Source organism: Leptosomus discolor, chromosome 3 (assembly GCF_034619465.1).
Source record: "Leptosomus discolor isolate bLepDis1 chromosome 3, bLepDis1.hap2, whole genome shotgun sequence".
NCBI lineage: Eukaryota > Metazoa > Chordata > Aves > Leptosomiformes > Leptosomidae > Leptosomus > Leptosomus discolor.
In genome coordinates, this window is record NC_141393.1 from 10,986,350 (window position 1) to 11,009,984 (window position 23,635).

At 42.9% G+C, this 23,635-nt stretch overlaps 1 protein-coding gene across 1 annotated transcript; it reads left to right on the forward strand.

The window, feature by feature from the left end:
* The first annotated feature begins 516 nt into the window (after positions 1 to 516).
* Positions 517 to 9,663, forward strand: TMEM179 (transmembrane protein 179). The gene is made up of 4 exons (XM_009947183.2): positions 517 to 818; positions 4,914 to 5,051; positions 6,594 to 6,672; positions 9,484 to 9,663. The coding sequence occupies exons 1-4, from the start codon at positions 517 to 519 to the stop codon at positions 9,661 to 9,663; spliced, it is 699 nt and encodes a 232-aa protein (XP_009945485.1).
* Positions 9,664 to 23,635: the final 13,972 nt, after the last annotated feature.

The window sequence follows — 23,635 nt, forward strand, 5'->3', positions numbered from 1 at the left end:
GGGGGGGGGGGGGGGGTGTGTGTTTGTTGTTGGTTTCTGTTTTTTTTATTTTGGGGTGGGGTTTTTTTTTGGTGGAGGAGTGCCTGTGTCCTGTGTCATTAGGGGGATACCCCACCGAAGAGCCGGTGGTACCCAGCCCTGTTGGGGGGGCACGGACTTATTTAACCCCTTGGGCACCAGGATGTATCAGCGTCCAGACTTTCCCTAAGAAGAGGGAACCCCCACAACAGCTCTTCCTCTCCGCTCTGCCCCCCCAACCCCCCTCCCCCCGCAAGCCCTGAAGCCATCAGTAGGGGCAGCTCGGGCCGCGGGAGAGGCAGCAGCCGTGCCCGGAGGAGACATCGCATTGCATTGCGTTGCACTGCGCATCCTCCCTCCCCACCCCCTGCTGCTGCAGGCTTTCTCCCTTCATCCCTCCATCCTCCCCCAGCTCCCGCCCCACATCCCTCCCTCCTGCATCCCTCCCTCCTGCATCCCTCCCTCCATCCCTCCCTCTGCCTGCACAGAGCCGTGGACATGGCGCTCAGCAATTTCCTCTTCGCTCAGTGCATCTGCTATTTCCTGGCCTTCCTCTTCAGCTTCATCGTGGTGGTGCCGCTCTCCGAGAATGGCAACGACTTCCACGGCCGGTGCCTGCTCTTCACTGAGGGCATGTGGCTCAATGCCAACCTGACGGTGGAGAGGCAGCGCTTCACCGTGCAGGAGTGGGGGCCCGAGGCCGCTTGCCGCTTCAGCATCTTCACCGGCCTCCTCTCCCTGCTGCTGGCCACAGTGCAGGCCTGGAGGACCCTCTTCTTCCTCTGCAAAGGGCATGAGGAGTAAGTATCGCTGGGGAGGGCATGGGGTGCCCGTCCCTCCTGCAGGCTGGGGCAAGTGGGAGAAGCCTGGGGGTGAAGCATCGGGCTTTGCACCATCCAGATCATCCTGCTCCCTAGAGGGGTTTGGGGTGAGGGGGTGTATTGCCTGCGTCTGTCTGCACACACACCACATACACACCCACCTGTGTCCAGGGCCCTTTCCAGAGGATGCTCCCCTGCAGGGGTTTGGAGTGGGGGGCTGGATTCACTGCTATGCGCCCAATGCCCTTTGGCAATCTGGGAGCAACGTCTGGCCAGCTCAGCTGTGGTGGGCATGGAGGGTGTTGGGGGCTGTGGGGCCATGCTGGAGGCTGGGGCTTGCAGGTACCTCCTGACCATTTCCCACTACACGTCCCTGCAAAGGGGGGCCTTCGCGGGATGTACACTGGGTGTCTGAAAACCTTTGAAACAACATGGTTGGGAGGGGGGTGGGGGCAGAAAAGGGAGCAGTCGGTGGTCCCCCTCTATTTTTATCCTGCTTTTGTGGTGGACATGGCAACTATTGCAGAGAACAACTATTGCTTGGTTACGACAGGAGAGCAATGCTGAGAGCTCCCTGCAGCAGCCACAGGGCTGCACTGGCAGCTGGTTACTGTGCTCAGACAAACCAAGGGGCATCAGCTTGGTGGTCCAGGCAACATCTCAGGAGCATTGGGCTCTGTGCGTGTCTCTCTGTTGGATAGAGCCCCTGGCACGTGTAACCCAGCCTGTTGTTGCTATGGGACCAGGGTCCTTCAAGCATCCAGCTGCACAGATGTGGGAAGGCAGGAGTAGGCACTGGTGGCTGGCTAGACTAAGGAGGTAATTTTCTCATGGTTTAGGGACCATACCAAGGGTAAATCACTTGTGTCCAGATCTATTTGGACTAGAGCTTTCTTGAGTCAGTGGCTCTTACTCACATACGGGCTTGTACAACACCCTGATGTTGGTAATATTGGGGACTGGGTAGCAATGTTGTCTCTCCGGCTCTTTCCAACCACTAGCTGCCTAATACTAAAACATGCTATAGTAAGTATGGACAAGAAACTTATTTCCATATTAAAACTTTACAAGTGCTAAATATAACCATGTACTTCTTAATACATTTGAATTCAGCTTCCTCAGGTGATCAACTACCTATAGCAGATTAGTTGAATATAGATGCTTTTTTTCAGTTTTGCAGTTCAGAACTAGTTAATTTTTGGAAGAAACCAGCAGTAAAAACCTTGTAACAGTGAAATTTGGATCAGATGTTTGGCCTGCTTCCAAATATGGCTATTTAGTTCAAAACCATTGGGCAGAACCCTGAAAATTGTCCATTTAGGAGTTGCTTTCAGACTCCTTTGGGCTGAGCGTTAGAAGCTGTATGACACTGTTCATAATTGTTCCAGGCAAGAAAGGAGTCAGGAGGGTGGTGGGGAGCAAAGATGGAGCAAGTTTGCATCAGATAACCGTAGAGTATCACAGAGGGGTAAAACAGGACAAAAGGGAAGTTTTTTGAAAAAAGCAGTTTTCTAGTAAGAAGGAAGGTCTACCCTGTATCGGATCTGCTGCAGTCTGTCTGAAAAGCAGGCAGGACACAGGCTGTTCTGATTTTAGACAGACATCTGTTAATGCTTCAAATGGGAGTGAAAACAGGTCTGTTTGGGTGGAGAGATAAATGCAAGCTCCTCACCATAAATGATAATTGCCATTTCCAACTAGAGGCAGTTGAGGAAGAACTAGCATGACAACACTAGTGATCCTATTAAGCAGGATCAGTGTTGCTGGGCCAGCTCCAGGGAGAGCTGGCCCAAGGCAATCAGGATTAGTACCTTATGCCTCCTAGCAAAGTGGCCAGTCTTTGTGTGCAATGGCTTTGAATGACTGCTGTCAGCTAAGACTGCTAAAAATTCTTCTTAACAGGGTCTCAGCACCCCTTGCCTCAGGGACAGACTGAGTCTGAGTTGCCTGCAGGAGTAGGGAAAGCAAGTGCTGGCTGCCAGCCATGCTCTGGGCCTGGGACTATTCCGCTCAGCTGAAAGGCAGAGGTACAACCCAGATAGTTCACTACTATGATTGCAAAGCACCTTCTACTTTGAGTGTAAGCATTTATCGTTAGGGGGCATTCACTCAATCAGGAATGTGTAGCTTGAAATTCTGATATAAGGAGACAAATAGGCAAGGTAGAGAGCCAAATTAGCACAGTTCTCTACCAGGATGCCCTGTTCTTAAGAATCTCCAGCACACAGTGATGGCTACTGCTTGCCTGGTGCAAATCAAGTGCAATGCTGAGCCCTGCTTTGTTGGTGGGAGGTCAGATTCTGGACCTTGGCAGCTCTCACGCTGCAGGGTAGGAAGCAGAGGGAGGACTAGAGGTCCTGGGCTGGCAATGATCCACTGAATAATCCTGATAACTTCCTTTTCTAGAGCTGTTTCTATTTTAGTGTCACCTCTGTTTTCATTCAGTGGACAGCTCAAGTCTTTTCTGCCTCTCAGGCCAGCACACCATGCTAAGGTGCACAGAGTGAATATGGCTTTAGTAACACTTGGGATGAAATCCAGGCTAGGTGTGAAATCAGGGCAGGGGCAGTGAACATGCAAAACCAAGTTGTGCTTGTACCAGCTCCCTCTGCTACATGGTGACCCCAGCACTCTGTGGAGGTGAGATGATCTAGTCCACCAAGTCCAGTGAAGCCATAGGATGAGAGTAGGTTTCATCTCAACGTTCATCTAGGAGTCAGGTGTCCTGGCCTCTGGCCTCCCCTACAGTCTGTTAGGGCACTTCTGGAAGATGGTTTATTTAACTTCTTTTCTGTCAGTGTTGGGATGGGATGACTGTCACTTTGGAGAAAGCCTAGACAGCCCCTCTAAATCTGTATCAACCCAGAAAAAAACACCCTCACCTCAGTGGCAATTGTTTCCTCATCTCACTTTAAAGAAGTCATCCTGAGGTCATACATGTCACACCGTGTATACCTGTACAAATCAGGATTGACCAGCCTAGAACCTTCCCAGGATTCAAACACTGACTCAAAAAGCCTCTCGACTTTTCATTTAATGAGCCACCAGGGAAAAGAAATTACTGGTTTTTTGTTCTCTGAGGTGAGTAGACTCCTTCTGTCCTCAGCATAATGAGAGTGGCACTGGTGGGAAATTCATCATATTCATCCTTATCACCTAACCTGAATAGGATGACCTCCCTCTTGGAGTTGCCAGTCTTTCTTCAACCTAGAGTAGATGCCTAGTTTTTAGATAATGAGACTTTCCAAGTGCCAGCTAGAGCTGTTTCAATAGTGAAGGATTTTTTCAGATGAATGAGAAAAGGATTAGAAAGTTTTCACTGACTAGAATTAAGGGGGAGAGTTAAGCAGTGAGGTTGGAAGATGAGCAGACAATTCCTTGGACTTAAGGGACCACTGTAAGCATCCCACCCCTTATCACTCCAAACACAGCAGGTGCCTAGGCCTGGCCCTGGTTGGGCAGACTTAACAGGGCTGAAGTAAATTGACATTCAGCTGGCAGAAATAACATAATGACACCAAAGCCAGAGAAGTCCCAGGAGAAGCTGGCCTGCTTTGCAGATTGCCCATAAAACTGAGATTCGTGCCCTATGATGGCACTACCTTGTGTTACATTGCTTAAAATGATTATAGCTATCAGTACTGTGTTGTCTTATTTTAGTTTCCCACTCCTAGGCAATTTTTGTCCCAATTATCACTTTAGTCATGAAATAATTTTAGCTCCAGTTACTATATAATTTGAGCTAATGACATTTATTTTAACAATAGTGATTTTCATCATTACAGCTAATGAAAGCCATGGTGTGTATGAACAATCGCCACTTAGTATTTATGATTTAAAGCCTCATCCACTTATGGAGAAAAAAAAATCAAAACCGAAAGCACTTACAAATAAAGATAATGTAACTCAAAATCATAACCCATAGTTTTTCAATGTATTAGGTGTTCTTAATTAAAGCAGATATGTTTCAAATGGAAACTGATATCTTTGTGACCAGTGTACACTGCTTAGAAAGACTGCTGATGTTGTGTTTCAGCTGTTTATGAGTTACATTTTTCTTCTTTTTTATTGCAGCTCTTTCTTTTATGCCTTCCTGAATCTGCTGATCAGCGCCTTTGTAGTGTTTATCACATTTATTGCTAGCACTATAGTGAGTGTAGGATTTAACATGTGGTGTGATGCAATTACTGAAAAAGGAAGCATGCCAAATAGGTTAGTATTGAAGAATACTTTTTCTTCCTTTTTTTTTTTTTTCATGTACGCACAAATGAACAATGCTGTTACAAACTGTAGTTATTACACGCAAGGTGAGCAAGGGGGAGACGGCATCTGTAGTGTGGAAATCCAGAATTTTTTCATCTGGAACAAAAAAAGAAAAAATAAAACTTTTTTTTGCATTTACTTCCCCACAAAGAAAAGTACAGTTTCCATGGCGTTTGATGGTCTCTTTAAGAGTCATGTTCATACATAAAAGAAATCCATTAGTTTAAAAATTTTCATTTCCAAAGGAGAGCTAGATTTGGAAATGCTGTTACGATGCGGGGAGTGTGGTCTTGAGAGCAGGGCAGGGGACTAGGAGTCAGGGCTACTGGCTTGCTGTCCTGGCTCTGCCACCAACCCACTGTGTGACAGTGGGCAAGTCATTCACCCTGCCTGTGCCACCATGCACCATCATCCAAAAACTGGTATAAAGATGCTGGCCTCATAACGGTGCTGTGGACACCCTGAGAACCGAAGAATGGAAAGTACTTTGTAAATGCAAAGTACAGATGGTTGATACTTTCTCACAGTGCACAGAATGTACAGATCCTAAAACGGTCTACTGTATCCCACGATGCTTATGCTCCTCATAAGAAACATGATAAGTTGAGGTAGATTTTTTCCTATCAAACAAATAACAATGAAGAGAGAGGAAAAGGTGACATTTTATGTCATATGATACTGAATAAACGTACTACTTAAAGCAGACATTTATGTTGTGCATTGTCATATGTTGTAAAATGCCATAGTCGATGTTCTGTTTAGGGCTGCAACGATTAATCGAATTATTCGAATATTCGGTTAAAAACTCAATTACAAAAAGCGTCTAATCGAATATTCGGATAAGAACCCAAGATGACCGACAGCACTGAAAAGGAGAGAGAAGAGGCTGCAGAAATCAACCAAGAGATAGAAAGACAACCTCAAAGTCCTGGGATTTTTTTCACACCAGTAAAAGTCCAAGTTATTTGTAAAATCTGTAGGCAGCCTCTATCTTACCATCAGAGTATCATCTCCTTGCTGGAGCATCCGAAACAAAAACACCCACACAATCCCTTCTTCTGAGGCTTTTCCTGATGAAGTCAAAAGGTAATGGAGGCTCATACACTTTGTTTCATTGAGGGGTGAAGAAAGCAGTCTGGGGTGATGCCAAATGTGTATATGTGGGAGGCTTGCGGGTAGTGGGAAAAGAGGGGTTTAAGTATACTGTTTCCATAATAACTATTATGATTCCACTTAGGAAAGATTGGTGTTATCATTGACATAATTATACTTTTTTTTTTTTTTTTTTTAAAGAAATTAATTACATGCTTCTTTTAGCCTAGTTTTAGAGAAGATTGGCAAGCAACCTGGTTACTGCAATAACTTAAATATCTTTTCATAGAACACGATGTTGTGACTGAAACACATGTTGCTTCATTTTATATTTGGTTTTCCTGATTGGAATCTCTGAAATAATTTTCTTTTTTCCCTCCGAATGCCTTCCTTGGGTAGCTGTGAGGAATTACAGGATATAGACCTTGAACTGAACTTAGAAAACTCTGCTTTCTATGACCAGTTTGCTATTGCACAGGTAGGTCAGACTAGGTCATGGTTCTATTCCAGTTCATTTGCCATTTGCTCATTGATCTGGGATTGCTGGAGCTGAACTACCGTTCCTCTGAAATCAATGGGAATGTTTCCACTGACTTCAGTAAGTGCTGAATCAGGACAATAGTGATGGGCACATTTGCATTTTAAATTCAGAATAGATGGTTTTGAATGCAGACATGTCAAATCCTGACTCTGCCACTGATCTTGTTACTCATGAGGGAAAATTCATTCTTTCTTCAAAGGATGATCTCTCCACACTCTGGTGTCCTGAAGCTCTTCATTGCTCTTCATTGTCAGACACAATAATGCCTGACATGCACCAGATCATTGGGCTCTTGGCTTTGCCTTCCATGAGTTTGTCTGAGATTACCTGAGCTATATAAATATCAGACCATGGAAAATAATGAAAGATTACTGTAATTGAGATAGGGGTGTTTTCTAACGAATCTTTCAGAATTAGACCTCTAAGGGTGTCAGATCTTTCTATTGAATATGCTAGCTCTAAGTCAACAAGCAAAGTCAGTGAACAGTGGGACTTCAGCACTTACGTGTGTGAGCACATATGAGTTCTGCAAGGAGAGTAGCCCCCATCTATGTAGGGCTGCACCGATACACGTGCTGCTTATGTTGTCCCACCCAGGAAGAGCTTGCCTGGGGCACTCCTTGAAGGTAACTCTGCCTCTTGGACACAAGTTAGTTTTGTGTCTTCATTGCCAGCACTGGCATCTACACATCCAACTCAGACATATCTACATGTAGGACAGAAATATGCCATAAAAGTGACCCCTTTATATGATGCTAGCCCAAGGCCAAGCTGTATTTTGCAGCAGATTTTGCCATTAGCTCCTAATCTGCCAGCTAGTGGGAGGGTAGCGGAAGTAAACCCGTTATCAGTCTATATCTTTGAGTTCATAGGGACTAAATGTCCATGTTCACCTTGTGATCTCAGGGTGGACAGTTGGTAATCTATATGGAAAAGAAGGCATTTCTTTAACAGGGACCCATGCCTAAAAAGTCAAGGTCCATACCCATAGCACTTCAGTTGGAGGAGACTTAACATGTCACAGTGTAGATGGATCAGCCAAGCCATTGGATGTGGCTCCCCACACTGATCCATGTCCCTCCAGATGACCCTGGGTAGAGCAGCCACTGATCTCTGCAAGGACCCAGGTATGAAGATCCTGGGAGTGTAACAGCTCCAGAGAAACTCCATTTGGCTTCAAAAGCTGAACGTGGTAGTGTCAAAGTGAATCCTGATTGTGACTGTTCGAAGAAAGGACCAAGCAGGGAACAAAATCCTGTATCGTTGTCTTCTGATATCCAAGGTGTAGTAAGCAGAGTTGGATGAAGGTATGAGAATGGGTCTATTTATGAAGGGAAAATGAGTTTCTCTGAAACAGTAGAAAGAAAAAGCCAAGAGCAGATTAGACTTACCAGCTAAGCAAACATTTCCTTATAAATGCAATAGATTCCTACAGTAGGCTTTACTTAGAAGCAATCTCTGTCCCTGTCTCTGGTTTCCTCCATTTGGATGCTTCCAACACATCAGAATGGCCTTGGGAGTTTCACTGAATTTTGCTAAATCAAAGTAGATTCTTTCATATCAAATACGCTGAGAAGATCACAGCAGTAGCAGAAATCTGAATGCCTTTAAGATAATGTTTCATTAACTAAGTGGTGTTTAAGAAATGAATGCAAAGCTTCCAATTCTCTAGATATAGCCATATAAAGACAAATTAATATGTCCTTATTTCCAAGGTGTCTAGAATAATGCAAAAGTATTTTTTACTGGTAAACTGAGATAATTGTAAGTATGGGCAGAAATACTTAAGGAAATTTCCAAAGTGCATACGATATATAGGAAAATGAACTTCCTTTAAAAAATAGTGGCCCTTTCTTATCTAAATTTGCTATTAGAGTACACAGCTGTATTACTGTCTGGAAGTGTTTAAATTGTTGTATTTTTTTAATTTAAGATTCAGTGTGTCAATACTGAAATCCAGGGATTCAACTAATGTTTTTTTGCTAAGGGCGTCATGGAATTAAAATGGAATTTCTGCAAGAAAGCCTTACTACAAATGAGCCTCCTCTGAGGCAGGGAGGCCAACGTTCGAGTACTTGAACCAGTCAAAGTGTAATTATTTCTACAAAGTTAAGCAAAAGAGACTAAGTTAGTGATGGGACTTATTTGAGATCTGAGGCTTCAAGCCCAGGTCTCTTGTGCCAGGTATGAATGAGCCACCAGGTACTTGGATGCATTGTAGAAGACTTCTCTTGCTCTTTGAGTTCCTGCTAATGTGAACCAGGGACCCCAGAATGTGAAGGCTCAATTTGTAAGATTTTCTCAACAATATTTTGAATAGAAATACCTTAAAAGTAACACTTTTGCAAGGGTGGTGGGAGGCCTGAAGGACTTCGGAAAAAAGTTTTGGAAAATTTCTTAAAACATATTGCAATTCTAAAGTAACAAAAGTGAAATAATCCCAAGAATTTTGGGCCAGGCAGAATGTCAGATGTGGGGAGTTCAGTGGATGCATCTGGATTATACAGATTTCTTGTTTTCATTATTGTACGTAGTACATTTTTACTTCGGTTTTCTAGCACATAAAGAGTTTTTCTTTTTAAACTGGGAATATCTTGACAGAGTTGAGGAACAGTGGGGCCAGGACCTCTACTGGGTATAACTTGGCATGAATCCATGGGTTTTTGTTCAGTTGAGATGTTAACATTCACCTGGGCTTTGTTTTTAAAATACAGTACTGACCTCTTTATCATTTCTTCTCTTCTTCAGTTTGGTCTCTGGGCTGCCTGGCTGACTTGGCTGGGAATTACCATTCTGGCTTTCCTGAAGGTTTACCACAACTACAGACAGGAGGACCTGCTAGATAGCCTGATCCACGAAAAGGAGCTGTTGCTAGGAAGATCCTCTTCACGAACCTCTTTGCAAGATGAGAAAAGTGGCATGATCTAAAGTGTAAGCATATTTCCAGGGCAGGATCTAGATTTTATTATTCAGTAGTGTGAGCTGAAGTTGAGTCAGGGAATTGAGTGTGTGAGATCTTTTCTTTCCTGAAAAGAGATGCACTTGTGAATCACCCACTTCCTCCATGAGAAATTGTTGGTAGAAATACTTATATTAGGATGCAAAGAATGAATGGCTTCATGTGTCGTTGGCACAGCAAACTTTTGGTCCTGTGCAGGCACAGTCTGTAACCTGCTCTTGCTAGCAAAGTTCCTACGTGCTATCACTGGCTTTTGGGGCAGGGGCCATTTTTGAGCACTGAGCCAGCAAGACCAGGCTACAAAGTCCAGGCTATTTCTTCAAACCATTCTGCAATAACAATTATAACTGGGGCTGCATCTCTCTTCTTTCCCTCTCCTCCCTCTTGGCAGTAAAGCTGCCCCTGTTGCCAATTTATTGTGGGTAATTGTGGCTCTGGTCCAGGTACGGATTCTCACTGTCTCAGCTTTTGCTATGTATGGACATAGTGCTGACAAACCTGTTGCTCCTGCTCTGATTTTGAGTTCATTTAGAACATAGAGACCCATGTTCCAGTCTTGATATTTAATATTGGACAGTGTTAATGAATTTCATGAAACCACTATGTTATTATACTACCTGTCAAAAACTGTGTATCATATGGAGGGATGGTGGAGAATTTTTGTGGTTTTGTTTCTTCTTAGGTTTTGGCATGACCAACATTTATTATGACTCCTGAAGTGTAGTGTAGCTAGCAATTGCTGAAGCTTGCATACTAAGAAATTAGGCTGAATAGATAGTATTAATGCTTGTGCATTTATAAATGTAACTTGATCCCTACCATTGTACAGTATTCAGTTTTGAGTATTAGAATTTACTTGTGATATTTATTTCATACAGGGTATGAAAAATTACTGTGAACATTTGCATTGTAGGTATCTCTATATAACTATAAACACAGCAAAGAGCTCAAACAGCTGAGTTATTTTATAGGTAGTTCAGTGTTGAATGGGTCTGTTCTCCCCACTCATGGGCAGGAGTTCCAGGGCTGATGAATTTTGCTGTGAAAAAGGAGAAGAGCTGCTATTTTCACAAAGCTCACTAGTGACTTTGCTGTTGCTTTCAGTTTTGCTTGGCCAGTGCTTCGACAAATAAGGTGGATGTTTGAGATGAGAAGTAGATCTGATAATTAAGAAGAGTCACTCAGACGAGCATGGGATTTGCATGGCAGAGAAGTAAAGTTGTGCTAGATTTAGGCAGTTATCCCCAGGTACACATTACATAGAAGACCCTGGTTCAGCAGAAAACTTAAGCAGTTAAGTTTAAGTTGAAGAAGACTTTTTGGGAGTACACTGACACTGCCTGTAGCAGCTGTGTTTGAGCTGAGACTGAATTTACTGCAACACAAGTGCAAACCATGCACAGCTGTATTGCCTGGTAAGTAGGAAGGAGGGGAGAGAAGACAGCAGGCTTCCACCCTGTCGGAGCTCAAGCCTGGGGCTAGCACAACCACGCAGATTTTCTGTAATCTTCTGGGGACTGTCTGATGCTTAAAGTTAAGTACTGGCTTAAGCATTTGATTGAAATAGAATTTGAAGTCATAACAAATCCCTGAATTAGTAAGCACTTTAGGGCGTAAAATCTAACATTGCATTTAATAGCCAAACTGTTCTCATAGGTTTAGGGAAAAAAACCCTCCATGGGCTCTAAGCAGTGAGCCAGCCCTGTGAACATCATCTATAGCCCCAGCTGGCCACAGCTATCTTAGAGAGATCTTGTTTTTCAGCATGATTTCTGCCCACACGGGAATGCAATTCCTTTGAAAGATTTACAGAGGTGGCTTTTTTTGAAGTTGTGAATTGACAGCAGGGGAAGAGTACCTGAAAAGGAAATCAGAGATCAAATTACTTAATACTCATTTAAGATTCAGACATCAGGAGTACTTTTTTTTATTCATCTGGTCTAATAAGAGATATACTCTTGCAGGTACCTAAGCCCTTTGCCAGGGCATGGCCTTCCCCTTCATATCCCGAAGAAGAGCTGGGTCCTGAAAGCTAGCCTATTCCCATGTTTCCCCAGTTGTTTCTCCAACTGTAAAAGACAATGCTTCTCCTTCCAGTCTCACTTTGAATTTAAGATTCGGCAGTGATATCTCTTCCCACAAATTACTTTAGTGCATGCCTTACTCCTTACGTGGAACCATGCTGCTGCTTTGTGTAACGTATTTTATGTATGTGCCAAATTAGGCTTAGGCTGAAGTAACATGTGGGTTGAGACTGTTGTTCCTGGTCTTGCCTGGGGTTTTGAAGAACCAGGAGGCAGAAGATAGCAAATGTCTCCTCCTCATCTTTGCTCTGAGATACCAGGGCTCAAGCCTTGTCTCTATTTCTGAGGAGGAAGAAGATGCTGTTCATTAGTGAGGCTGTCTGGAGCTGATGCTCTCTTCTACCTCTCTTTCCTCCTGTCTCAGGGTCTTTTTCTTCTTTCCACTTCCATGAGAAGCAGCAAACATTGGTCCTAGTGTTTCTACTCTTATTGACTTTTGTGGTTAGCATTTTCACTAGCATCTGTCAACCTGACACTATCTTCATTGTTCTGCAGCTCAACAGACAAAAAGTGGATCTTTAAAGCACCTGGAGTAGCCAGGATCCCACCTCGAAGTAAAAGTCAATAGGTACAAAATACTTCAGTCTTTGGAAAGTTTAGCCCAACATGAGTACATGTACAGACTCACCTGCTAACTTTAGCATCAAATCTTAGCCTCTAGTTGATTTACTCGGGTGAATTCTTCTAACTCCAGTTGCGTTTCAGTGTCCATGAATGCAAGCACCTTGGCTGCTGGAGTTGGCATGTTAACTGAAAAGAGGCTGAGGCTCTTCTGTGAGTCTCACATGCATCCCAGTTGGTTTTCCCTAGCTTCCCTCACCCTTAGATGGGGTGAGGCCAGCACCCAGCTTGCAAGCATCAGTGATGCTTAAAAGCAAAGCTAATTTTGAAGGAAACTCCTGGGCAGGTAAGAAGGTAGAGCATGTAGTGAGAAGCTCTTGGGCTGACTGGAGGGGAGGAAGGGTAGTGTGCAACGCCCAGTTATTGGACCTGTTTGGGCTTTTTTGTTTGCATTTAGCTTTCTGCAACCTATTCTCCCAAAGCTTGGACCCTCAGGCCAACATGCTGATGCTAGGCTGAAAATGTTAGAATAGCAGTATTATTTGTACACACATACCTACCTACCTACCTACCTATGCTCTCTCACACATGTCTCTCTTTTGTACATTTCTGACCTCTGCTTATAGTCATCCGTTGCAAAACAACACAGAGTGTGGCTCAGTTTCTCTGAGTCAAATATTGCATTTCTGTGATATTTCAAAGCCTTTTTTAATTCGCCATCTCCAAACACAGATCTCTGGAAACACTTTAGCCAGAAGTGTATTCAAAGAACTAAAACCCTGTGGGGTATTTATACTTGTATTTATTTATTGTCACATGGTGGAAAGGGGAAAAGCTGCTCCTGCTGCTGCCCATCACAAAGCTGTGAGCCATTCTGATGGAGAACATTGGATGCAGTTGTTTAGTCACCGTGTTCCCTGTGTTGCTAAAACCATAGTCAAAAGGCCTTTGTTTTAACCTGTGAAAATTGCTAGTAACACAGGAAGAGCCTTACTTGGTCGAATGCAACTGGATGCTGCTTTCTGAGGCACTAGGGTGTTGCCACATAATTATTCTATTATATCAAATATATTCCCCATGTCCTGCCTGCCATCTGTGGTTAATTTCCCTGCCAATTCCCTGCCAGCAGTCCACATTGGGTTAGAAAAATCTGAGCTAACAAGTGCTGTCTGAGCTTTTAGATCAATGTTTATTATTATTTTTATAATGGAGAAACAATTGAAGCCATATTTTGGACTAGAATTTCCTCATGAGGGCACAAATGCTCATAACTTCTTATCCCACTAACTCATGAGGTGTCTTTCAGCTGTGAGCTTTCAGTAGAAGTTGCAAAAGTAAGAGCATGATGATTTACTTTAAAAACTGAAGGACACCTGCGTGCTATAGCAATATTTCTGTAGTCCCTTAGAAAACTTGTTGTTATAATAACCAGTGATGGATGTTTGAGTATACAGACCATGTCATGTCAGGGAGGTGGTGTATGTGTGTATGTACAATGTACACAGATACATGCCAGAAATAATTCTAATGCTTTTCTGTGATATTGGTATAGGCTCTTCCCTTATCAGGCAGCTTATGTCAGAGTAGTTGTTAGGTTGCCTTAACTTTATATACCGCTTTTTTCTTGTATTAGGATCTGTGCAATGATACATAGGTTATGACACCTGGAGGTGGATGTGGATGTGATGTGAGCAGAATAGGAAAGCACTGGCCAATGCACAACCTCTGAAGAGCTAAGATGGGTTTCTAATGTGGGTTTGCAGATGTTTTAACTCCTCCCGCATCTCTGGGTAATGTCCTGATGTTAGCCTGTATTAGTCCTGTTAGGAACAGAAAGCCACATTTCCCTTCAAGACCTTCCCTCACTGACATGAAACACTGTGGATTTAACCTATGTAGTATTTAGGATGGAAGCAGAGCTGCAAGCAAGAGGAGCACACACTTTTCAGTTCTATCGCGTGAGCAAGGGGTACTTTCCCTCTGATTCCGGAATTCTGTGCCTTGGACTCCTAAATGAGCAATGACCCTGGCATGAACATGGTCCTGTTATTAATTCACTTAAAGTACGGACTTGTCGGTGACAAACAGAACATATTTTGATAGGAGTGTCAATCCTTTGGTTGCGAAACCATACTCTTCTACAACACAGTACGATATTCTGGCTCAAAACAGCCAGCATATCTTTTCGTAAACAGTCATTTGCTGTTGGAAAAAGTGTCAAATGGGAAGAAAGATGTATTTAGTAGCGAGTTTATTGTCTTAATGACTGAAGAAACTCAAGCAGATCTTTGGTGTAGCAAGTTAATGTGTAGTTCTTGAGGGACAGAAGGGTTAAGCTGATTACGGTGTCTGAGAGTCTAACCAATCTAACTTCTGTATTTAAAGTAACCTGAAAACTCACCTTAAGAAAACATGTGCACTTGGCCTGTTTCTTTTAAATCCCAGATGTAAACAGTGGGTTAGAATGCTCTAGGCTGTGTTACTCTGAAATGAAGGGCTAGACTGGACAAACTGATTCCTGGTTTGAGGGCTTTGGGATTTCTTGGTGCAATGGCTGTTGCATGTGAAATGCATGACTGGCTGATAGAGAACACTCAGTATTCCCCTGGACACCTGAAGGCTCTCATCAGTGATGCTTCACCTTCATTTGTCCTCCAGAATCTTTTAGTCTTCGTTGCATATTGGTCCAATCTCTGTTGTTAGCACCTCATACAGCTTAGCCCTTAGGTTGATGGTTGGAGACTGTCTCCTGAGAAATGGGGGAAGTGTATAGGAGTCTCTTCGGGCTGATCTGTGTGCAGAACGTGGGGTCCTCTTGCTAGGGAAGTGTGAACCACAGACTTTATGCGGGAAATAAGGTTTCTGCACAATCTCAAATCCGGCATCTATCTATGTGACGGGTCTCAAAAAATGCAGTATCAGATGTGCAAATTCAGAATGGATGCCAGCTGCAAAATGTTTGGTGCAAGAAACCACATACAAACTTGGTGTTCGGGTGAACATGGCTTTTATCATCTCCCTTCTCCAAAGCCCCCCACCTCAAACATATTGCAAGTAAAATCACTTTTTTTTTTTAACTAAAATTACTTTTTCCTTTAAATGATAAATTTAACAAAAATCCAGACTTTCATACGGGCAAGACATACTGTATTTTGTGACAAACAAATCTGGATTTTGACAAAACTTTTGTTTTTTCTTCTAAATCAATGGCTTGGGTGTGAACATCCGTGAATGGGAATCCTATCTATATCCAGATCCTAAATTTGTGCCTCAAACCATTTCCTTTGCTGATGGAAATAGCCCATTTTTATCTCATTGGAATGTTTGCTTTGGAAACTACAAATGTCCTTTCCTTGTGTTTAGGCAATCTGGGAAGAGAGGCAGGTTTTGCCTGGCTAGTTTCCACACCTGCATGCAGTAAGAAAATGCTCATACAGCTACATGAGCACTGAAAAAGTTATAGAATTGTTTCTGTTCATGGTCCTAATGCCTTGAAGTGCATCTTTCTACTTTTGTCCTCCATAAGAAAGAGGAAAACTAATCTAAGCTGTATTTTAGTAGTCATAGATACACACCTGAAATTTTTTTAAAGTTTTGAAATGACAAAATTTCCCTCAATAATTTATGAAGCTAACAACTGCATAAAAGAGAGCACTTTGATGTGCTCCTGACGTAGAAGTGGAAAACACAACTGCACTCTCTCAGAAAACCTAACATTTGTTTCTGAGAGCTTAGACAGCAATTTACTTAATATACAGCAAAGACTGCTTATTACAGGGCAGGCGTGTGATTGATAGTGCCTTTCCATTCTGTTGTTGGGAAGAGTATTTACGTAGCAATGCTTTCTCTTTAGTTTCTTTTGTCCATGCCAAAGAGTGTAATTGAACAGCTATTGCAAATATAGATTAACGTGAATGTATTCACCTGAGTGCTTAATCTTTTCTACCTCTCATAGCTACTATAACTGCTTGAACTGTTATTGCACACAATAGTCAAAAGAACTGAATCCATGTGAGATTTTAAATCCTTTTTTCATAGATAGCTAAAGGATTTAGGATTTAATGCTTATTAGCTTCCTGCCAGATCCTCATTCCTAAAAAAGGGGCATAGGCACCCAAAAAGGGCTGTGTGAATAGCCATTTTGATTGTTCAAATAGTGATTTTATGTTGGTTTGGGTTTCTTTAATTTTTTTTTTTTTCCTCATCAAAACAAAAAGCCAGCAACTGTAATTTGTTAGACATGGGTGGTTATATGTTACCTGAAAAGTTGCATTTCATAGGGGTGGCAGAAAACAATCAGCTGCTTGTTAAAATGCCTGTAACATGCCTTCCCCAGCCCTCCCCACTGGCGGGTAACTGCAAGGCACAGGTTTAATCCGCTCCTCTGCCTTGGGAGACACAAACCTCCATCTATGTGGCAAATGCTGCTGCCATGGTGTTATCCTGGATCCCCCTCAAAACCTCCTGCTGTTGAAGCTCTTCTACTTGTCTTGAATTTCCTAAATAACAATGTTTTAGCCTGGTGGTTCTGGTGTTTATCAAGGAGATAAAGTACTTGGCAGCAAGAGCTGCTCACTGAAATAGCTTAAATTATTTCTATGTGGTGGAAATCTAATTTGAGAAGTTTTTGTTCCTCCTTTCTGCTTGACTATGTTGTGAAGTTAGGGTTGAGACAACCTGCCAGGAGGTGGGAATGAAGATTCATTTTTACTGTTGAAATCTTGGGTGATCTCTCATGCAAGTGAGTGAACAGTCCTGTGACAAAACTGCTCTTTAACTCCTCCTCACTTTCCCCTTGTTTCCCACCGAACAGGGGCAAGTTTGACTCACATTTATATACAGATTCTGAAGAGCGTTTATGAATGAGAGAAAAATTACAGCTCCTATGGCAAAGTTTACCTTTTGCCAAAAAAATAAGAAAAAGTGTCACAGATTTTCCCTATTTTCATTTGGGTTCTCTGGGGTATGACATCAAACCCATCTCTTTACATAAGCCAAGCCTGATTCAGGTGAAATTTTGCTCTAGGAGGTTCCAAGGCTGGTGCCAGCAGTCCTTTGAAGAACCCGGTGGAGTTAGAGGAGTGTTATGTTAAACCATAAATTTTAAGGCATGGAAATGTTTGAAAGTAGTCTGTCATGGTATCCCACACAACACAGTCCAGAGCTCTTCACCCCCTCACTCCTGCAGCAGGGGGATTTATTTTTCCCTGTTAACACTGTGAAGTCCAATAGTTTGTGTCTGAAATACAGCACATTCCTGCAACACACTGAATCTTGCTCACATCACTTAACCCATTCCACTTTCTAGGCTGCTGCAACAGTTTTAACTGTCATTGTGAAAACAGTGTTCAACATTTGACTTCAAAAGGGACTAACAGTCTCCTTATTAAACCAATCTTCCAGAGTTGCTAAACGATGCCAGGAAGCTCTGTACTGAACAGCATCCTTCCAGGGGGAGGACCACTGTGTTGGGGTCCACAGCCAGTGCAGACTGATGGTATGAGAGAAATTCTGATCAAATACTCTCTGAATAAAACCATTGCTGTTTTTTAGCTGAAGTTACACAATTGAGAAATCAATATATTGTGATCTGAAGTACAATCCTAAGAGGTTTTTGGAGGTTTATAAGCAAAACAACAACAAAATAACCCCCCAACAGTTCCTCTGACATCTCCTTCCCCTGGATCCTTTCATCTCCAAAAACATTCCTGCAAACAGAGGGGTTTATTGCCATCGAGCTGATCAGGCCCTGTTTCTCATGTCTCTTCCTACTGGGGGAAAGAACTGCTGAGAGGGACAAGAGAGTGCCATAAATCAGAACAGAAATAGGTAGTGAGAAGAACTGTCAGTGCATTTCCTATGAGGGATTTTGGCTTTCAGGCTGTGATGTGAGGGATATAGCATGGCAGTGCCTGTGCTGGCAGTGCTGACAACAATTTCAGCCTTTGCTTGCCCCACTCAGCAGCTGCCTGCTCATGTGGCTTCACAAACTGCAGAGCATCTCCTTGAAGCATGTGTTGGCCTAGACTCAGCTTCTGGAGAGAGCCACCTGAGTCAGCTGTGCAGATATCTAATGTAAAGGTGCTGGCACCAGGTTTGCAGGGGTTGCTTTGGAAACCTCTTCTTTCCATGTTGGCAGATCCAGATACCCTTCAGCTGGCCCTTTGCCCTGTGCAGCTCGTAGATTGTGTGGGGAAGGAAAGACTGTTCTCAAATCTCTGTAGACTTGCCGGTTTGGAAGTAGCTCATTAACACCCACAGTCTTAAAAGGTTTGGGGTTTTTGTGTGGTACCACCTTCAAAGATCTGAAGCAGATCTTTCTTGCTTATAAGTCAGTGCAGAGCCTGAAAGCATTTCAGTCTCTCTGAAACATATGTCTTGTAACTTATGTATTTGTGAGCTACTGTCTCTTCTTATAGCCAGGCAGGAAAAGCTTTATGAGTCTAGATTAACTATTGTGTTATGCTGCTAAAGTGGTCCCCACATAATAAGTATTTGGGGACAAAACTGAACAGTTTTTGTAATTTGTTTAACTGTTGAAAGCAGTAGAGAGGCAGATCCTTCACTGGTGTATATATAGCTTAGCATTGTGAGCCATGCTGGAGCCACGCCAGTCCACACAAGCTGAAGGTAGAGCCTAGTCTGTTTTGAATATTATATCTCTTGATTTGTGTGGTCTTTTGCAGTGTAATGACTGCTGTTGGAGCTTTAGTTGCATGCATTTGACAGAAATAGAATTGGAATGAGGTTTATTATTGTTTTGATACAGTCTTAAAAGGGAAGCTTTTTGCTAGCATTTTAATATAGCCCTTTGTAAACACCTAGCACATAAAAAATCTGAGTCCAATCCTTCTGCTAATGGAGTCACTGACAAAGTTTCTTTCGGCTTTAGTAGGAGCTGGCCTGGGTTCAGTATAAGTGATACACTCCAGTGTTACTGATAATGAGTTAAAGTGTTTTATATATTGATGCTTTTTGCTGGACAGTGCATTGGCTTTTTATGATTTAGTGATATATACAAATAAATTACTTGAAAAGTTAGTATTTCTGTGCCTGTTTTTTGAAGGTGAATTTAAATTGTAACAATGTAAGATAAAAAATTGTTCTTAAAGTCAGTGGTAGCATCTTACTTCATGTACTCATTCCCCAGCATCTCTATGACACAGCTTGTATAGTCAAGGAGATGTCCAGCCATCCTAAGCTGCCTGAGCGCTTTTGGTACCATCTTCCAGAAGTGATCCCTAACATCATAGGAGGCAAGGAGAAGATGATCCCACATCAGCATGCAGCTGAAAGACAGCTTGTTACCAAATGTAAAGGGGGACCACAGGCTGCATGGGCAGGTTGATCTTCTAAATGCTAACTGATTAATTTTCTTCAAGGAGCACCAGTCTTTCTCTTCAGAGGTGGTCCTAAAGGTTCCCAACAGCTATCCAGGAGAGATGAATTAGTAAGAAACAAGTCCATTCTATTATCTTAGAGGTTGCTGAGCTATTCCTTGAGGGCAGCTGGTAATATCATTTTTCTAGTCACATGCTGCCAGCCCTTCTGCTTGCTTTAAAGTGGTAAAAGGCAGAAATGACAATTAAAATTGCTGCTATGGGCTTCTGCTGATCCATTAACTTGTTTCCAGACTAGCAGGGCTGGAAAGATGAAGGGAAGGAGTGGGACTAGAAGCAGTCTTTGGGGCTGCCTTTTACCAGTGTTAATGCTGAGTGCATTAAAAGATTAATGTAAAAAAGTCTAGTGTCATCTCACTGTGTCCTTTTCTATCTCCTCTAATCATACGGGTATGGGGATGCCTGCTCGTGCAATCAGGTGCTCTTGATGTGCTGAGCCTGCCTGAAGAGGGTGTTGGCAGCTGCCCTCTGTTCATGCTGCAGGAATGTACCAAACGCTGCCAAAACAGTTTTTACCCCATACTGTTGTGGTCTGCTGATTTCTGTTGTGCATTCATTTCATGCTCATTGCATAAGGGATATTGTGCAGCACTTTTGCCCTTAGGCCCTGCCAGTAGCCCATTTTCATGCACAAACCTCCTTCTTCTCTTGTCTGGCCCTTTGACTCCTGCACCCTAGACACTGCTCCTAGGAAGCCCACCTACTCACTGTTTGCTTCAAAAATGCCTGCAAGAGTTCTATCCTCCATCACTCCCTCTTTCAGCCCTTTAAAGGTAAAACATGACTATTTCCAAGCTGGATTAAATAACTGCTCAGAGCTGGCTGCAGGATTCTTGACTTTTAAAGCTATTCACCACGCTGGCACCAGCATGAATTCAGGTGAGCATCTTGAATGTTTGTAATAAATTATGCACTCCCTCTTCTTTTTTACCTCTTTATGGGCAATTCTCAGGAGTTGTACTGAAAGGAAATATTACCCAGCATGGCCAGCAAGGCAGTTACTACCCAATAAGGTTGATTTTGTGTAACTTCAGAGCTCCTATTAGCTCTTCCAAACTCACAAAGGTTTCATACCTAGAAAACCAGTATTGAACAAGAACAAGGAGAAATCCCATCCGACTTACAGGGGTGAGAATAGATCTATGATGGATAAAGAGCAGATAGAAGGGGCAGAGCAGGAAAAGGGTGTGTGTGTGGGTGTGTGGAGTGTAAGCAGGATGGGTGAACAGGAAAAGAGCTTCAGTGTGAGAAGGAAATAAAACAGTTAAGTCCACAGTGAGGCTGTGAAGCAGTAAATAAATGCAGGCCCAGGAGCTGGGATTTTTTCTCCTTTTCCCAGCCTTGTTATTGGCTTGTTTCATTCACTCACACAGATGCACTAGCTTTCTCAGCTTCAATTTCTTCACCTGCAAAATGCCACCACTCTCCCAGGAATGGAGTTGAGCTTTTATTTATTTCAAATGTTGTGGCTTTGTAATGAATTTGTTTTGGCTTTCTGCAGCCTGCCACTTATCTGACTGACTGCAGTAAACAATCCAGACCCAGGAGGACGAGACCTCAACAGACAACCGAAGTGCTGCCTTTGTCCATGTCCAAAACTGTCCCAACCAGAGCCCAGGCAGAAACCAAGAATAGCCATTCCTCTGCTTAATTTCCCCGGCAGCCTAGATGTGATAGCTGTTCTTACTCGCACCGATAAAGCTGGGCCCCAGCAAGGAGAATGTGGCCAATTAAAGCAGACCCGGTGGAAAGGTGATCCCATGCTCGTCTTCTGGGGAGCTGTGCAGGGAGGTGAGCACACATATGGACTCCAGACTGACTCCACATCTTCCCTCACAGTCCTAAAAGGAGTTCCTGTTTTAACCTTAACCCTTTTGCTTGTTTTAAAGTTACTGAAAACAGATTGCTAACTTACTGGAAGGGTCACTCTAGTGCTCTTGATATTGCTCAGTTCTTGTCAGCTCAGGCTTTGCTTTCTTGTTGCAGTGTGCCATGATTTATAGTGGAAGAACCATCCCTTCAAAAAAGGCTTCTATTTTGAAGGGGCTAGTTGCTAAGTGCTGAGCGGACATGTCAGTCCAGAGCCAAAAAAAGAAATGTCATTAACTTGCTCCGAGTTTCAACTTGAATATTAAAAAGATCATAAACTTTAAAAATTGCAAACAGATGTTGCAATGACCCTCTTGCCCCATGCAGGTACCAGTCCAAACCTTTTCATCAGAGATTCACCAGCACATAAGTTTAAAACCTTTCTTCTTTAATACCCAGACAGCAGGGCTGAGACACGGGAGAGGGAAGAGAAGCAGCGGTGAAACTTACCCTCTGAGCTGGGGTACCCAAGTGGTTTGCACAAAGAGCCCCTGAGCTAAACACTCCTCCTGCAGCAACCTCTTCTTCCCAGACCGGCAGCGTCTTGAATGCAATTGCTGTGGCCTTTGACATCTTAGGAGGAGGATGAGAATAGCCACTGAAATCACTTCTTTCTGTCTTGGACTGCAATTTTTTTGACTTGTTCTCAGTCAAGTCGCTGCACACCCTCCTCTTGAGAGAAGGCTGCATATTGTGTTTCTGTTTATCCTCTGCCTGGTTATAGTCCTTGGGCTGCTTGGAAGAAGGTTGTTGGGGCAGAGAAGTATGGCTCTTTTTTTTTTTTCCAAATCAATTAAAAATAAAGCACCATTTTTTTCTTTTTGGTGGCTTGCGATGGTGGGGGAATTCAAGCCAAGATCTTGCAGGCATCTCTTCCATCTTATCTGCAGTGTTTTCTTTTTTTTTTTTTTCTTTTTCCTTTTCTTCAGCTCTCACAGATTCTGGTGTCAATCTTATCACACCAAATAAACCCAAGCACACATTAGGTGCTACTTGGCAAGAATCTAAGACCTAAAAAGCTGTTTGTGCTGGTTTTGTCTGGGAAGAAAACACAGCTGTAGCTCATAAGCTTGCACTCACTTGTTCTCCTCTCAGACACCGAGAGCACCATTCCACATTTATTGCATGATCTCCATTAAAAGGATTCCCTTCAGAGAGGTGCATATTATGGTGGGACAATGGAGGGATAAAGGGGCTTTACCTCCCACACCTTCATAAACAGTCCATATTACTATTATATAAGGCCTTGAACACCCAGGCATAAAAGCATAACCTCGGGCTGAATATAAGCACTACCATAAATCTTGTAAGTTCAGCTAGGGAGGTTTATGGACTGAATCAAACCCAGAGGATGAAACTGCTGATTTGATAATTAGCCTGGGATTCAATGCTGCTATTTATTGTGTTAGTCAAATAAACTATTTATGTTTTAAATGAGTTTTCATGTTCTTTTTCACACCTGGGAGTCAAGTGAAATATTAAGAAACCGCTTTTGCCCATGGAGGAAAAAATGCATGAAGGGAAACAAGAAAGCTATTTCCTGGGATTTTACTAATAATCATTTCAGGTGTATAAATATAGCAGCTTGCCAAGCCTTTGGCCACCAGAGCAGTGTTTGTGCAATAGCTCAGCTTTATTTTAACTTTTGCAGAATAGCTCTTAGGAGACTTGAGGAGAAAGATAGTTTGGTATTTAAAGCCTTGACCTAAGACTCGGGAGACTTTTATTCAGAGCTTGCTTCTGCCTGCACAGATCAATATATTTTTCTCTCTACTTCTGCCTCTCATATCAGCAGTTTATAAGCTTTTTTGGGAGACAAAATTCAGATACCTGTTTGCTGTTTAGGATGATGGAGCATGAGTTTTGTGGGACCTCAAGGCACTAATATGTCTGCCCACTAATGTGAAGAAAAACAAAGAAAAAAGAAAGGAGAACAAGTGGCTACTAGAGAGTAGCTACCGCAACAGGGGTGGTTTTCTTGCTCTTTCAGGTGGATGGTCACTGTTCCCTGCCTGTGGCTGGAGTAG

What these genes read in the sequence shown, in the direction of transcription:
- TMEM179 (XM_009947183.2), top strand. Translation starts at nt 517, where the DNA reads ATGGCGCTCAGCAATTTCCTCTTCGCTCAGTGCATCTGCTATTTCCTG. An exon ending in CTCTGCAAAGGGCATGAGGA is followed by an intron (nt 819 to 4,913) that starts GTAAGTATCGCT and finishes TTTTTATTGCAG; the next exon opens with CTCTTTCTTTTATGCCTTCC. An exon ending in AAAGGAAGCATGCCAAATAG is followed by an intron (nt 5,052 to 6,593) that starts GTTAGTATTGAA and finishes TTCCTTGGGTAG; the next exon opens with CTGTGAGGAATTACAGGATA.